This window comes from Saccopteryx leptura, chromosome 1 (assembly GCF_036850995.1).
Source record: "Saccopteryx leptura isolate mSacLep1 chromosome 1, mSacLep1_pri_phased_curated, whole genome shotgun sequence".
Classification (NCBI taxonomy): Eukaryota; Metazoa; Chordata; class Mammalia; order Chiroptera; family Emballonuridae; genus Saccopteryx; species Saccopteryx leptura.
In genome coordinates, this window is record NC_089503.1 from 59305615 (window position 1) to 59323526 (window position 17912).

Sequence of the window (17912 nt, forward strand, 5' to 3'; positions counted from 1 at the left end):
TCCTCAACATCCCAGTCTGATGCTCTATCTACTGCGCCACCGCCTGGTCAGGATCACAATGGAATATTAAACAGCCATAAAAAGGAACAAAGTACTACTATACACTGCAACGTGGATGAAACTTGAAAATATTAGAAATCAAAGAAGCCAGTCACAAAAATTGTATATAATTCAATTTATATGAAATGTCCAAAAAGAAAAAAAATTATAGAGACAGAAAGTAGATTAGGAGTTGCTTGGTACTGGGGCTGAAAGAGGGCAGTAAGGCATGAATGCTAATGAGAATGAAATGTTCTCAAGTGAAATTGTGGTGATGGCTCCACAACCCTGTGAACATATTAAAAACATGGAATAGTACACTTACAACGGGTGAACTGTATGGTACGTGAATTATATCTTGAGAAAGTTGTTTTTTTAAAAGAGAATAAAAAAAATGGCAATAGCTGAAATAACACCATCTAAGCATCAAGTTCTGAGTTGTCCTCAGCTGTGTTCCTGACTTGTTGCCGTGCATCACCACAGTCACAGCAACTCTGGGCTTGTTTCCTCACTTATAAAAGAAAGGAATTAGAAAAGCTTAACTTCAGAATTCTTTCTAACTCTAAGATTCTATGATACTATAAGAGTCAAATTAGTAACTAGGGATTCCAAAATTCTTCCACAGCTAAAATGTCTAAGGAGCAGAAAACCAGTCTCTTTCTTACTTCCATCTGTAATTTTACTGGAGGCGAGTCGAACGACCTCAGTTATCAAAGATGTCTTTCCCAATCCATGTTTGGAAAAGCCCACAGGAAAGTGATATTCCAGAAAGAAGGTGCTAAAAAAAAAATCAAAACAAAAAAAAGAGATTAAAAAACAAACCAAAAAATAAATCTATTTTTATTTCATAAATCCCACGTATCTTTCAGGGTCCTGTGGTCAGGCCTTCACCAATCCTGCCAGGCAGTACAGGCTCCCTTCCTTGTGTTCCCACAGCACTTTTCATAAAAAACTTCTATTCTGGACCTGGAAGCCCTATATTACAGATAGCATTTAAACATCTCTCTCTCTCCTACTGAATGTAAGGTATAAACTCTGTAAAGACAGAGTTCGATCTTACACACACTTGGGATAGTGCTTGGGACTTGGTGGGGGATTCAATACATTTCTGTTGATTGAGTAGTGCCTATGAAAGAACTTCACAAACTGTAAATTGTTATGCAATTATTTAATTATTATTATCAGTCACTTCCTACTAATGTCAAATTTAGTTTTCCCGCCTGGCCAGGTGGTGGCACAGTGGATAGAGTGTCTCTCTCTCTCTGTCAAAATAAAAATAAAAATAAAAATAAAATAAAATAAAATAAAATTTTAGTTTTCCCACGTTAGAGACATACCGCTTTTTTGTTGTCAGTTTAGGCGGTCTTCCAGGAAAGCTTTTTTTGCCAGGGATCATCTTTGGATTATCAGGAGGAATTCCCATTGTTTCAATGATGATTCTGACCGAATGTACTCTACCCAGAAGGGCCAGTCTATCCACACTTAGTGTCATCACTAGGGCGTCTTCTGGAGTTTCTGATACTATCTGTTGTTCAACCAAATTTCTGAAAGGAATTCATACAGTGAGTAGACAGAGGTCCAATAGTAAATGATCTAGTTTGCTTGGACAAGAAAAGAAAAGATGAAGGGCAGCAAACATCTTAATTCACAAGGTATCAAGTATTGGGAAAAGGCTTTATTCAGAATTCTGGACCTAATCGACAATGAAAGAAATCTCAAAAAAAAAAAAAAAAAGTAAAAACATTCTTCTAATCTATAGGCTTATCTCTATACAAGTACAGAAACTGATGTCACAAAACTAGTTTTTCTACAAGTTTTCAACAAAGACTTGACTTTATTTAGTTAACCACTACTTTAATATAACGACTATTGTCACTTTTTTTGTATTCCTTTTCATTTGCTTTCCTTATGTATATTTTCTACATATGTATAAAAACAGCACACTTTATAATGCAGAATTCTGTTTTCTCTCTGAACCATGTCATCATATCCGTCTTTTCATGTTATTACATTTTTAAGGAATACAGTAGTTAATGAGTTAAAGTAACTAACTTAACGAGTCTGATACTACTGGACAAACATGGGCCACTTCACTTTAGGAGATCTTGAGAAAATAATCTTCCTTTGTTATTGCCTTTAAACAAGCATTCACAGAGAGGCTCACCTGGTTTTCTTGTCCACTGCTCTCTTCCTCAACTTGTGATCATTTGACTCTAGTACCTGAGATCTGGCAAGAGCTTTGGACTGGTTCATTTTCTTAAAAGGGACAGTATCATCATCTTCACTGAAGAAATCACTAATGCTGCTATCAGATTTCTATGGGGGGAAGAAACGAAAAGAGAAGTACTAAAAGACAAGTGTTTTGGGGATAGTAGTAATAAAAACATGTCTCTACAAGTAATCAAATTCTTCTCTGTACATATATAATTCCTAAAGCAATACCTAACACCAGGAAGATAATCCCATGTATCTCCTGGTTATATAAAAATATAGTTGACCTCTGAACAACGTGGGAGTTAAGGGCACTGATTCTCCTGCATAATCAAAAATCTGCCTGTAACTTTTGACTCCCCTATACCCCAACTACAGTCAGCCCTTAGCGTCCATGGTTATTGCTGCGAGAGTCCATAACCTTAAGGGCAGGCAATTCCTACACCTTTTCTTTACTGCTGGCTTCCAGGGATACTAGGGAGACCTTGAAGATACTTCTTGTGCACAGGAAGACAATGGCTAAACATGTTGCACACCATAAGCACACAGCTGTCTTCACTGTCCACGCTAACTCAGTATGTCCCCAGGAACTGCATGTTGCCGTGACACTTCACAATGTACTGGTGGTAGTTGGAGAGGTTGCTATGCATGTCAGCAGTGTCCTCACTGGATACTTCTTTGATGACCAGAATCTGATCATAGGAGATAAGGAAGTAATCATCACTGTCCTTCACTTTCACTGAGGGGACTTTGGGTAAGAAACACCAAGGAATCCTGATTATCAATGACAAATTGATCATGGAGGTTACTGAAGACCTGGGGACAACAATCCTGGAATTTGAAAATGACTAGGAAGATTTTCTCTATGAAAAAGGTAATTCTTGACTTTGACCTTGGAATTGTCCTTAAAAGTCATCTGGCAGCAGCATCACAGGTGGAGGCACGTCGCTGAGCTCACTGATCTAGTGGGCTCTGCCCCACAGGAACATACTCTGCAGCAGGTCAGCCTCCTGGAACACCTTCATCTCTGCAGCATGAGATGCTTCCTTTTGGAGGTGAAGCCAAAACCTGGGCCTGAGGCTGCTGTAGTCGCTGGTACAGTAGCAAGTGGGGCCAAGGAGGATGCCATGGTCTCCCACGTATCCAACCCTACAAACTTTTTCCCCCCGTCTTTTCCAAGAGAGAGGAGGGGAGCTAGAGAGACACTCCCACATGTGCCATGACTGGGATCCACCCAGCAACCCCATCTGTGGCCGATACTCTGCCCATCTGGGGCCATGCTTGCAAATGAACTATTTTAAGAACCTGAGGTGGAGGCTCCATGGGGCCATCCTCAGCACCCAGGGCCAATGCGCTTGACCCAATCAAGCCATGGCTGTGGGAGGGGAAGAGAGAGTGAAAGAAGGGGGAATGGAAGGGTAGAGAAACAGATGGTTGCTTCTTATGTGTGCCCTGACTAGGAATTGAACTCGGGAAATCTACACAGTGGGCCTCTACCACTGAGCCAACTGGCCATGTTCAACAAAGCTTTTTGCTTTTAGCCTTTTCTTTATTAAATGGTAGTTTTTAAAAATGAGTACTGACAACACAATCAAAATCTAGTTAGGAGTCACAGAAATGGCGCCGTGAGCAGCGCGTCCGACAGATCTCCCCAAAATCTCAACAAATTTGTCAACTAGAAGCAGAAAAATTTATCCTCGGAGCATCCACACTGAAAGCAGAGGGACTGTTGCCCAGGAGGGAATAGGCCTGGGGTGAGTCAACCCACACGTGCAGCTGCCCCCGCCGCGTCCCGGGGAGTGCCGGCAACCACCGGTGTGCTCTGAAAAGCCCCGCGCGCGCGCCCCGAGCCGCGTCCCAGCGCCCCGAGCCGCGTCCCAGGGAGTGCCGGCAACCACCGGCGTGCTCTGTGCTCTGAGAAGCCGCAGGCGCGCCCCATCCACGTCCCAGGGAGTGCCGGCAACCACCGGCGTGCTCTGTGCTCTGAGAAGCCGCGTCCCGGGGAGTGCCGGCAACCACCGGCGTGCTCTGAGAAGCCGCGCGCGCGCCCCGACCCACGTCCCAGGGAGTGCCGGCAACCACCAGAGTGCTCTGAGAAGCCGCGCGCCCGCGCCCCGAGCCGCGTCCCGGGGAGTGCCAGCAACCAACGGCGTGCTCTGAGAAGCCGCGCGCCCGCGCGCCCTGGGGAGTGCCAGCAACCACCAGAGTGCTCTGAGAAGCCGCGCGCCCGCGCCCCGAGCCGCGTCCCGGGGAGTGCCAGCAACCAACGGCGTGCTCTGAGAAGCCGCGCGCCCGCGCGCCCCGGGGAGTGCCAGCAACCACCGGCGTGCTCTGAGAAGCCGCGTGCTCGCGCCCCGAGCCGCATCCCGGGGAGTGCCGGCCACCACCGGCGTGCTCTGGGAAGCCGCGCGCTCGCGCGCCCCGAGCCGCGTCCCGGGGAGTGCCAGCAACCACCGGCTTGCTCTGAGAAGCCGCGCGCCCGCTCCCCGAGCCGCGTCCCGGGGAGTAGCGGCCACCACCGGCGTGCTCTGAGAAGCCGCGTGCGCGAGCCCCGCGTCCCCGGGAGTGCTGGCCACCACTGGCGTGTTCTGAGAAGCCGTGCGCGTGCGCGCGCCCCGTGACGCAGTCCAGGAGGGGCGCCAAACCTGTCTTTCCTAGTCAGGAGATTCTCTCCGTGGACGGGGCACCTCACCCAGCCATTCAAACTAACAATCAAGCTTTGGGGGAGGGGCGCACAGGCAGCCTGAAATACTCTCTGGAGCACAGCTGCGGATCCAATCACTGAAATTAGCTAAACCCACAAAATCTACGCACCCACGGGGCTCTAATTGATAAGATCTCTCCCAGTTCAGCGATCCAAGACAAGAGGCATAATATTTTTCAGTGCCTTTCGCTAAAGGGGCGGGGGCAACTTCTGATTGACAGAGCCTCCATATTCAGGGATATACCTAACAAGAGGGACTTGGCAGATATTAAGATCTATATAGCAAGCAGCGAATAGTGCATCTTCTTTCCAGCCAAAACAGGCTACCAAGTGTGGAAAGCCTGGGTTGAGTGGTCCAACTGAATGATAGGCGCTGAACAGTCACCTTGACAACAATTGACTCCCAGCCCCGCCTGATTACGCTGGAGGCTCTGACTGCCAGAGCCTTACCCAGAGCCTTGCGCTGAGTGAGGATAGAGTGGGGATTTCCCAGCTCTTTGAGCCTCTTACTCCCCAGACAGAAGCAGTGGCAGCCTCATAGCTGGATCACCAGGCTGCTAATTCAGGAAGGGGAGACTAGGGGAGAGACTCCAGGAAAGCAAACTCTCTCTCATTGTTGGACTCTACAAACGCCAACAAGCCTTGACTACCAGTGAGACTAAAGCCAATTATATGACATTGCCATAGAATCCCATCAACTGCAAATCCCTACCTAAGCGTGACACAGGGGCAGAACCTGGGGTACAGAGTCACCGACCAGGAAGAGGGAGAGAAAAGAAAAAGGAAGAAGTTAACCTCTCAAAATCAAGAAAAATCCACAGACTTTATAACTTGTTCCACTAATTCTTTGTTGTTGTTGTTTCTCTCTTCTTTCTTATTGTCTTTATTTGTATTTCCTCCACCTCGGTCCTTTTATTCTCTGCCCATCTTATGCTACCCTTTTCTTGAACTACACTACCCATAAGTGTTACATTTTATTTCTTTTCTTCATCCTTACTCTCCCTTAGGGTTACACTCCAAAACCCTTAACTCTCACTCTCTCCCCTTTTGTTTTCTTTTTGTTTTTTTTCCTTTCCTTTTTTTCTTCCTTTGTTTCTCTCTTTTTCTTATTTTTTCCTTTCTATTCGTTCCTTCTTTTCTCCTTTTACTTTTCCTCTCATTTAATCCTCAATTACGAACAAATTATTTAATTTGGGACTAAAGTTTTTTTTTGTTTTTGTTGTTTGTTCTTTTTTTTTTTTTCTCTTTTCTTTTCTGCTTTTGTTCTTGGTTTTCCTTTATTTGTTTGTTTTTGTGGCATTTTGGGTACTTTTTACATTGCTTTTTAACTCACTAGCATTCCTCCCAACCCAAAGTCTCCATTGTATTTAGTCTTCACTCCACTTAATACAACAGATTTTTACTTATTATTTTTATTTTTTTCTTCTTTAAATATTATTTTTTCTCTCCTTTTTTCTGTTTCCCTCTTATCCCTCTCATTATATCTTTTAGTCGACCATCACTTACAAGCAAATCATTTGATGCTTGTCTAAGATATCCTCCTTTTTTTTTTTTTTTTGCATTTAGTAGGTCCCTACTCCCTTTTTTGCACCTTGAACTCTTCACCCCAAATCAGGCCCTCCGTTATAGGCAATTTTTGTTCCATTTAGCATAATATAATTCACAGGTCATCACGATATTTACCTAAAGAGGTGAGAGGAGGGAAGGAGAAGAAAGAAAAAAGGGGGAAATAATAAATCACTACTTTTTTTGTGTGTGGAGTGTTTTTTTTTGTTGTTTTGTTTTTTGTTTTTTCTTTTTCTTTTTTTTTTTTTTTCTTTTTTTTTCCCTTTTTATTCTTTGTTAATTTTAATTAAGAATAAAATCTAGTTAGGTCCACAGCCTGAAGGAAATTATAATAAACACAGTCTTATCAGGTGGCAGTGCAATGAATAGATCGTTGGTCTGGGATGCTGAGGACCCAGGTTTGAAATCCTGAGGTCACTGGCTTGAGCGCGAACTCATTCAGCTTGAGCATGTGATAATAGTCATGAACCCAAGGTCATTGGCATGAGCCCAAAGTTGCTGGCTTAAACAAGGTGTCATAGGCTCAGCTGAAGCTCCCCGGTCAAGGTACAAATGAGAAAGCAATCGATGAACAACTAAGGTGCCATAACCATGAGTTGATGCTTCTCATCTCTCTCCCTTCCTGTCTGTCTGTCCCTGTCTCCCTCTCCCCTCTGGCAAAAAAATAAAAATTAAAAATAAAAAAAGAAATTATAATAAACATAATCTAGGTTGTTCAAAAGCTAAGGATTTTAGGAACCAAAACAAGGCATTACAATAATACTCAATTTTTAAGCTGTGGAGATTATTCAATATTAAGAGCATCAAAAACTGACTCCAGGGAAGGACATGAGCATTCTAGGTCTCCCATTTACTCACTTTTCACTCCTTTTCCAGTCAACAAACATTTTCTAAGATTATTTTGGTTAAATAGTATGGAGGATTACCAGTGTCATTCATACATTTATTCATTTATTCACTAGGTATCCAATGAGTACTCAGTATCTATCAGGCCTTTGTTGTAGTGGTAATAAAAAGATAATGAAGACATACTCTGGGCCCTGGCCGGTTGGTTCAGCGGTAGAGCGTCGGCCTGGTGTGCGGGGGACCCGGGTTCGATTCCCGGCCAGGGCACATAGGAGAAGCGCCCATTTGCTTCTCCACCCCCCCCCCTCCTTCCTCTCTGTCTCTCTCTTCCCCTCCCGCAGCCAAGGCTCCATTGGAGCAAAGATGGCCCAGGCGCTGGGGATGGCTCCTTGGCCTCTGCCCCAGGTGCTAGAGTTGCTCTGGTCTCGGCAGAGCGATGCCCCGGAGGGGCAGAGCATCGTCCCCTGGTGGGCAGAGCGTTGCCCCTGGTGGGCGTGCCGGGTGGATCCCGGTCGGGCGCATGCGGGAGTCTGTCTCACTGTCTCTCCCCGTTTCCAGCTTCAGAAAAATAAAAAAAAAAAAAAAAAAAAAAAAAAAAAAGACATACTCTGGCTAAAACAGAGGTATGTGCAGGATATTGTGGGCCTTCAGGCAAAAAAATCTGCTTGGGGGAGTCTGAGACGGTTTCTTTACACAGGTGATGAGTTAATAAAGAATGAAGACAAGTTTACCAGATGTACCAGGGTATTTCAACATTCAAAAAACATATAGAAATAGAAAAAGAGCTAGAATGTCTGAGGAGAGTTGCAATAATCAGCATGACACGAGTCTTCAGTGGATACAGAGCCAAGTGGGAGATGAGGTGAGGGAGGTAAGTCTAATGCCATACTCCAACTGATGAGATGGTGTAGTTTAAGTGGGAAAAACACAAGCTTTTTGCCAGACAGACTAGGGTAAGAATTCTAGTTCTGCCATTTAATTACTAGTAATTATTATCTCTAAGCTTTTATTTCACAATAAGTAAAAAAGATAACATTATCTCATGGGGTTAGAAAGAGAATTAAATGAAATAACAAATTTAAAATATAAGGTACAATATTGAATAAATAACAGGTAACATAAATTCCCTGACACAGAGACAATATATAATAAATATAAGCTCTCTTTCCTTTTTATCCTACAGGTAACACAGTATCAAAGATGAATTTTAGGGCAGGAAGTCATGAAATCTGAACAACTCATAATGTCTTTCAATCCATTTCCTCCTTTCTGCTCCCTTGCTGCCAGCGTCATTCAGGCTCTGCCTCTCTCACACCTGAAGTAGCCCAATGGCTTCCTATCTGCTTATGGTTATTCTCCCCCTTCATCACTGCCAAATTAACATTCCTAAAACACTACCGTGATCCTGTCGTTACCTCATCATCTGACATTCAACAGGCTTTCATAGACTGGATGCAGTGTTCTAGCCTGCCTTATAGATGACTTGTTTTCCCCAGAAATTCTCATCTACTCAAATTAGATACCTTGCAATACACAAAATGCTATTCTAGATAGCTCATTCTTTCTATTTCCATTTCATATCCTTTATCTTTCTAAACACCATTTTCCAAGTCTCAGCAAAACTCCTAATTCCTGATAATATCATGTAAAAGTTCTACCTGCTTGCTCTGAATTCTGGTAGCTCTTACTGTCTTACTACTGAGCTGGTATGAACTACCTTTCATTTCTGTTATCTTTTCTGAACCAGTAAAAAGAAAGCAATGTTCATAAATATAAATGGTTACTTGTAAAAACAGGGACTGAACTTAATGTGTAGGTCCTAGGACCGTGATGGCAAACCTTTTTATAAAAAGGTGGGCGGTAGGGGAGCAACCAAACAGCGCAGTGATTGGCCCGTCATGAAAGCTGGAACGCCCACTAGTGGGTGGGAGGGACCACACTGACCAGCACTGCAAAAGTGGGTGGTTTTTATAAAAAGGTTTGCCATCACGGCCCTAGGAGATACTAAGCCAATGAACAGAACATATGGCTTGATAATCAGAAAGAACTCTGAAAATGCTAGAACTCCGTAAAAAGAGAAAGCTTTGTCTTAAGGGTAAGTAGAGGTATTTGTTACCTGTGAGCAGAGGTGTTTCTGAAATAGTTTGAAAAGATACCAGTCAAAGGTGATTCTGAGGGTATATCTGCATTAGCTCTCCCTTAGAAGAGCCATAAGGGAGCCATATACTATATCTTCATTAAAACTATAGGCTTTGGCCCTGGTGGGTTGGCTCAGCGGTAGAGCGTTGGCCTGGCATGCGGGGGACCCGGGTTCGATTCCCCGGCCAGGGCACATAGGAGAAGCGCCCATTTGCTTCTCCACCCCCCCCTCCTTCCTCTCGGTTTCTCTCTTCCCCTCCTGCAGCCAAGGCTCCCCTGGAGCAAAGATGGTCCGGGCACTGGGGATGGCTCCTTGGACTCTGCCCCAGGCGCTGGAATGGCTCTGGTCGCGGCAGAGCAACGCCCCGGAGGGGCAGAGCATCGCCCCCTGGTGGGCAGAGCGTTGCCCCTGGTGGGCGTGCCGGGTGGATTCAGGTCGGGCGCATGCGGGAGTCTGTCTGACTGTCTCTCCCCGTTTCCAGCTTCAGAAGAAAAAAACAAAACAAAACAAAAAACAAACAAACAAACAAAAAAAACTATAGGCTTTGGCCCTGGCTGCTTGGCTCAGTGGTACAGTGTTGGCTCAGCGTGTCAGGGCACACAGGAGACCATCTGCTTCTCCACCTCACTCTCTGCCCCTTCTCTCTTTTTCTCTCTTCCCCTCCTGTAGTCATGGTGCAACTAGTTCAAGTGCATCAGCCCTAGGCACTGAGGATGGCTCCGTGGAGCCTCCAGCTCAGGTGCTAAAAATAGCTCGGTTGTGAGCATTGCCCCAGATGGGCAGAGCATGGCCCCAGATGGGGGTTACCGGTGGATCCCAGTTGGGGTCCATACGGGAGTCTGTCTCTCTAGCTCCCCTCTTCTCACTTGGAAAAGAAGAAGAAAAAAAATAAACCATAGGCTTTGGACTCAAGTAAACTAGAATTTGAATCCTGGCCCTAACACTTACTGTGTCCTTGGATAACATACTGGGTCTTACTAGGCCTGTCTCATCTATAGAATGAGGAAAATATTTTTCTTTTCAGGTTGCCGTTATAATTAAGTATAATATGTAAAATAGACAGCTTTCTATCTGGCAAGTGGTAACATGCTGGCACCTACTAATATTAGTAATACTCTTGTTATCTAATTCCAAAAACTTCAGATTCAGTGACTTACAGGTGCTGTGTAAAATAAGTTCTCCAGGAGACTCTGGTCATACTGAGGGTCATTTGGCTCACTGCTGCAATACACATCACTTCCAGGAGCTGGAGAATCTGGAGGAGAGCCTAGCCCATCCCAGTAACGACCCTGGGATAATTCAGCACTGCAGAGAAAGAAAAACAAAGCAGAAGAACTTTGAGATGCCAACAACTAGCATTCAAAAAATACACTACTGACACTGATTTGATTGAGGCAGGGAGAGAGAAGCATCAGTTTGTTGCTCCACTTAGTTGTACACTGATTGCTTCTTGTATGTGCCTTGTCCTGGGATTGGACCGGTGACCTCAGGCTCATACTGAGCAACCCCTTGCTCAAGCCAGTGACCTCAGGAATCTGTTGACAACCTGTGCTCAAGCCCATGGACTTGGGTTTCGAACCAGCGACCTCAGCATTCCAGGTCAATGCTCTATCCACTGGGCCACCACTGGCCAGGTGCTTTTACTCATTTATTTAACAAACATTTTATTGCTTCTCGGCCTTTTGGCTAAGATCAAGGTGTATTTAACAAACATTTTATTGGGCACCTATTATGTGCCAGGCATGGTGTTAGGTCCTAAATGATACAAAGATGGTTAAGCTAATTTGCTCTAGTCTTGTGTGGCTTACGGTCTAGCAGGGTGGAAAAAAAAGGGAAATTATTCACTGTAATTCAACAAGTTAAATGTTATATGTTGCTTTTTCATTTATGAATGGCTAATTCATAAATGTTTTCTTCCACTAAGCAAAAATATGTTTATTTAGGGTTAATTATGGTGAAACAAGTTTTTTTGTAGGCTATAAAAATGAGTAAAACAGACATTCTACTTACAGAGTTTGTACACTATTAAGGAAGATAAGCACACAAGTATGTGTACATTTTATTCGTTTCTCCCATGGTAACTAACATTTTTTTTTTTCTTTTTTTACAGAGACAGAGAGTGAGAGAGAGGGATGGACAGGGACAGACAGACAGGAACGGAGAGGGATAAGAAGCATCAATCATTAGTTTTTCATTGTGTGTTGCAACACCTTAGTTGTTCATTGACTGCTTTCTCATATGTGCCTTGACCACGGGCCTTCAGCAGACCGAGTAACCCCTTGTTGGACCCAGCGACCTTGGGTTCAAGCTGGTGGGCTTTTTGCTCAAAGCAGATGAGCCCGCGCTCAAGCTGGCGACCTCGAGGTCTCGAACCTGGGTCCTCTGCATCCCAGTCTGATGCTCCATCCACTGCGCCACCGCCTGGTCAGGTGTGGTAACTAACATTTAATGAACATCTATTAATGAACCTCCTGAGTTCTTAATAAACATGTTACTCATAATGACAGCATATTTATTAAATATTATATGTGCCAGATACTGTGCTAAGCATTTCATTATTAATTCTTTCAACTTTGCTTCCCTTTCAAGCTAGCTGCCATACTTTTTTCTCCCTTCTTTGATTTCTCATGAATATAGCACACAGTAAATACCTTCAAATTAGATCATATTCTTATATTTCTTGAGCATAATAGATGTTCAGTAAATGTTCCTTTCCTTAATCTGTAGCAGGGGTTCTCCATTAGCACTCTTGACGTGTTCAGTCCAACAATTCTTTGTCATTGGGAGGTATTTGTGCATTTTGGATCCTTGAACTCAACTCATCAGATGCCAGTAGCACTATGCCAGTTTTGACAACCTAAAATGTCTCCAGACATTACCAAATGTCCCGTGGGAAGTAGGGGAGAACTATCCCAGTTGAGAACCGTTTATCTATAGTAATCTCTATCTCAAAGGTCAGAATAACTTCCTAACTACCAAAAACTAAATAACAACTTCTCGATCTACATGGCTTCTCTGCAGCATGTGTGCACTGCTCCTTTTTGAAGCTTTACTTCTTGGTAACTATACAGCTCTCATTCGCCACATATCGCTCCCCCCCAACACACTCAGTTGCTTGCTGTTTATTACCCCCTTGCATACTGTTAAAGTTACCAAGATCTCCACTGCTCATTACACAGTCTTCCACCTTGTTTTATCCCCAAATTAGTATTTCTTTGAATTTATACTACAGTCTATGACACATTAAAAGGGCATGCCACGTCCCTCTATGCAATATTTGGGACATACTTATACCAGAAACTGGGAGAGGCCAGAGATACTGCGCACAGGCTAGAGGCCTGGGTTTCCTGTGCAGCTAGGTGGGCAGGAGATATGAAAAAAAGAGGTGAGGGTGGGGTGAGGCTGGAAAATGTCTGTGTTCTTTGGCTATAAGACAAGCACACTCTCAGCACTTTCCTGTTCTTTTTCTTCTTAAATATTTTTTAATGTTTATTTTGTTGATTTTAGAGAGAGAGGGAGGGAGGGAGAAGAAAGACAGAAACAATGATCTGCTCCTGCATGTGCCGACTGAGAATTAAAGCAGCAACCTCTGCGCTTTGGGACAATGATCTAACCCAGTGGTTCTCAAACTTTTTGAAGTCGGGGCGCATTTAAAATCCTACAAATAATTGTAGGCATATTATATATAAGTTTCTGAGAAATATGTTATAATAATTAAGTCAAATATTAAAAAATATATATAAAGTCCAAGTGTGCTTTTATGGTAATTAAACAAAATAAATATGACAAAATTAAATTTGTTCTGACATTAAAAAACGTTTTTGTTATAATTTTTTGAGTTATGCTTTTTAGAATTCACAAAAAAGAGGGGTTAAAAAATAAAAAAATGACAAAATGTTATCTTTTTATATATATATAGATACATTCTTAGTAAGATTTAGTAAATTCAGCAGGTCCTGGCGCAAATGTGTTAATTTTTTTCATTCTTGTGTTTATGAGAAACATAAATAATATAATGATGTGTTAATAATAAATATAATAATGATGTGTTAACAAAAAAAGCAGTATTTCCGTAATGAAATGGTATAATAGAGTATATATACTTATTTTTATATCTGGATACATGCCGCAAACCAGTGCAGCTAGTAATTCCAGGTCCTGAGTGGGAATGGGGCGGAAGAAAATACAGGGTTGGGAGGGCCCTGTAATTGCTGCTGGCAAGAACAAAGCATGCCCAAAAACCTCATCTTGCTTTACTTATAGGGAAAAGTAAGGCCGTTAGCAAATCTATGGTCTCTGATCACATTTCCAAGGCAACCCAAGAATTTTACCAAGTGCAGAAAACCCCCACCATACATATCATCTTAACTTGACACCAAAGGATAGAAGAAACTTGCCTCCAGTCTTTCCAGGGAACATGGGGGGTAGTGTAAACAATCCAGCACCACAGCTTAACAGCCTTTTGCAACCTAATTAGGCAAGTGAGGTGGGGGTTGGGCAGACTGTCAGCTTACAGCTAATTCCCCCCACCTCTGTTCCCCAAAAATCTAAACTCCAAAAACCCTGTTGGTTTTTTGGTCCCAACAGGCACATGTTTCTCTGGAATACCATAGAGTGCATACTTTGAGAACCACTGATAACCAATTGAGCTATCCAGCCAGGGCAAATGTTTTTTAATCTAAGAATATGTGTATCTATTTTAAAAGTAAAATAGGATTACATGACATAATAAAAAATAGTAGTGGCCTGCCTCTTCACTTCCAACTCACTAAAATATTTCTCCCGGTATTTAGCTGTATATTGCTAAGTAACACATGTGTATCGCTATTTTCTGATTTTTCACTTTCTAAGTGATTTATGGACTTCCTACTATGAAAACTGAAAATCCACTCTCTTATACCACTACTCTAGAACACAGATTTCCCCTTCATCCATCTTCTCAATTTAGTTATATTACACTATTTAAAAGTTCATCTTCTGGATTAACATTATGTCAGAGCCAAGTATAATTTTGTACACTTTCTTAAGCAGCTTCTAGTTTTTCCCTGTTTTAATAACTGCCTTAATTTTCATCTACTTAGTTTTCTATATGCCTATTACTATTTCATTATTGAACTCTCCAAGAGAACTGAAAATTTCCTCTCAATTTGGTTAAACACTGGAGGAATGTATCTCCCTCTCCCCTCTCCCCTCCTCACTAGGTATACAAATACTCCCAGTGAAGCCCTGTCTAGCAGCCAAGTGTTTATCTTCTAAAAATGACACAGATCTTAAACCTCCTTTTCTCTTTCCTCTGTGTTATATTCTCTATTTCTTGGACTCCATGTCTTATGCTTTCTTCTATATTCTCTTTGTGGCAGAAAGTATCTCTGTGCTTTCCCGAGGAATAGTTTAAGAGAGGTAAACTTTTGAGACCCCGGATGCACAAACATTTTTATTTTACTCTTACATTTGACTGATAGTTTGAGAATGAAATTTGAGGTTGAAAATTCATAATTTTCAGAATTTTGAAAGCATTTCTCCATTGTCTTCCATGGAGCTGGTGAAAAGTCTTTATTTCATTTGTTTCCAGCTTTATTGAGATATAATTGACAAATAAAATTATAAAATATTGAAAAAGTACAATGTGATGATTTGATATGCATACACATTGTGAAAGAATTCTCCCCATTGAATTAATTAAAACATCAATCACCTCACATTTTTGTTTTTTGAGTGAGGGGCAAGAACATTATGTTTTACTCTCTTAGCAAATTTCAATTATACAACACAGTGTTATCAACTAGTCTCTATGTTATACATTAGATCCTCAAAACTTATTCAACTTGGCCCTGGCTGGTTGGCTCAGTGGTAGAGCATCGGCCTGACGTGCAGGAGTCCCAGGTTCGATTCCTGTCCAGGGCACACAGGAGAGGCGCCCATTTGCTTCTCCACAACTCCCCCTCTCCTTCCTCTCTGTCTCTCTCTTCCCCTCCCGCAGCGAGGCTCCATTGGAGCAAAGATGGCCTGGGCGCTGGGGATGGCTCTGTGGCCTCTGCCTCAGGCGCTAGAATGGCTCTGGATGCCCCAGAGGGGCAAAGCATCGCCCCCTGGTGGGCATGCCAGGTGGATCCCGGTCGGGCGCATGCGGGAGTCTGTCTGACTGTCTCTCCCGTTTCCAGCTTCGGAAAAATGAAAAAACAACAACAACAAAAAAAACTTACTCAACTTATAATTAAAAGTTTGTACCCTTTTATCAATTTCTTCCTATTTCTCCTGCCTCCCAGAAAGCATTTTTAAAATCTGTTTCCATGAATTTGACTTTATTTTTAATTCCATTATAAGTGATACCATGTAGTGTTTGTCTTTCTCTGTCAGGCTTATTTCACTTAGCATAATGCCCTTCAGGTTCATCCATGTTGTCACAAATGGCAGGATTTCTTTCTTTTTTTAAAGGCTGAATAGTATTTCATTATATATGTATTTACATAGACACACACCCCATTTTTTTTAATCCATTTATCTACTGATGGCCACTTATGTTGCTTGCATACTTTGGCTATTGTAAATAATGTTGCAATGAACACAGAGGTACAGCTATATCTTTGAGATCATTTAATTTCCTTTGGATATATACCCAGAAGTGGGATTGCTGGATTATATGGTAGTGTTATTTTTAATATTTTGAGAGATCTTCATACTGTTTTTCATAGTGGCTATATCAGTTTCCATTCCCACCAACACTGTACAGGGTTCTCTGTTCTCTGAATCCTCACCAGCACTTACCTACTGTCTTTTTGATAACAGATACCCTAATGGGTATAAGGTGATATTTCATTGTAGTTTTGATTTGTATTTCCCTGAGGATTATTGATGTTGAGCCACCTTTTCATGCATGCTATTGGCAATTTGAATATCTTCATTGGAAAAATGTCTATTTAGGTCCTTTGCCCACTTTTGAGTTGAGCTATTTGGTTTTTTACTACTGAGTTGTATGAGTTCCTCGTATATTTTTGAGATTAACCCTGAATCAGATATGTGGTTTGCAAATATTTTCTATTATCTCAAAGACTGCTTTTGCATTTTGTTGGTTTTCTTTACTGTGCAGAAGCTAAAGTTTCATGCAGTCTCACTTGTTTATTTTTGCTGTTGTTGCCTTAACTTTTCATGTTAAATCCCCAAAATTATTAAGACCAATGTCAAGGAGTCTACATTGGTCTTAATACCGCTATAATTTTTTCTAGGAGTTTTATGGTTTAAGGTAAAATGTTCAGGTCTTTAACCCATTTTCAGTTGATTTTTATATATGGTATAAGATAGTGGTCTAGTTTCATTCTTTTGCTTGTGGCTGTCTAGTTTTCCCAAAACCGAAGAGACCATTCTTTTCCCATTTAGTATTCTTAGCCTCTTTGTCAAAAACAAGTTGACCTTAGCCTAACCAGGCGGTGGCGCAGTGGATAGAGCATCGGACTGGGATGCGAAGGACCCAGGTTCAAGACCCTGCTTGAGTGCGGGCTCATCTGGCTTGAGCAAGGCTCACCAGCTTGGACCCAAGGTCGCTGGCATAAGCAAGGGTTTACTCGGTCTGCTGTAGCCCCATGGTCAAGGCACATATGGAAAAGCAATCAATGAACAACTGAGGTGTCGTAACGATAAAACTGATGATTGATGGTTCTCATCTCTCTCTGTTTCTGTCTGTCTATCCCTTTCTCTGACTCTCTCTCTGTAAAAACAACAAAAAATGCAATATGGAAATAACAGTTAAAAAAATTTTTTCAAAAACAAAGATTTTCAACCCCTCCTCCCCCCCAAAAAACCAAGTTGACCTTATATGCATGGGTTTTTTTCAGGGCTTTCTATAATGTTCCACTCATTTATGTGGCTGTTTTTATGCCAACACCATATGCTTTGATTACTCTAGCTTTGTAATATTGTTTGAAACCAGGATGTGTAATGCCTCCAGCTTTGTTTTTTCTCAAGGCTGCTTTAGCTATCCAGAGTTGTTTGTAGTTCCATATGAATTTTAGCGTTTTCTATTTCTATAAAAGATGTCATTGCAATTTTGATAGGGATTGCATTGAAACTAAAGAGTGAGCCTGACCTGTGGTGATATAGTGGACAGAGTGCCAACCGGGAATGCTGCAGCCACTGGTTCAAAACCCAGGCCTGCTCAGTCAAGGAACATATAAGAAGGAACTACTAAGATGTAAGTCAATAAAATCTTAAAAAGAAAAAAAAAAGATTGCTTTGGGTAGTATGGACAGTTTAACAATGTTAATTCTTCCAATCCCTGAACATGGAATCTCTTTCCATTTATTTGTGGCCTCTTCAATTTCTTTCATCAGTGTCTTATAGTTTTCAGTGTATAGATCTTTTACTTACTTGGTTAAACTTATACCTAAGTATTTTATTCTCTATGATGCTATT

The 17912-nt window shown here is 42.1% G+C and overlaps 1 protein-coding gene and 1 pseudogene across 5 annotated transcripts in view; both read right to left on the reverse strand.

Moving 5' to 3' along the window:
- The window catches only part of C2CD3 (C2 domain containing 3 centriole elongation regulator), a 161347-nt gene that overhangs the window by 103817 nt on the left and 39618 nt on the right, over nt 1–17912 (reverse strand). For all 5 annotated transcript variants that reach the window (XM_066368089.1, XM_066368080.1, XM_066368074.1 and 2 more), the window contains 4 exons: nt 10664–10811; nt 2204–2355; nt 1377–1583; nt 705–817 (listed from right to left, as the gene is read on the reverse strand). In XM_066368089.1, the coding sequence (XP_066224186.1) occupies nt 705–817; nt 1377–1583; nt 2204–2355; nt 10664–10811 (620 nt within the window). The remainder of the gene's footprint in view (nt 1–704; nt 818–1376; nt 1584–2203; nt 2356–10663; nt 10812–17912) is intronic.
- LOC136389683 (phosphatidylinositol 5-phosphate 4-kinase type-2 gamma-like) lies at nt 2636–3379 on the reverse strand (annotated as a pseudogene).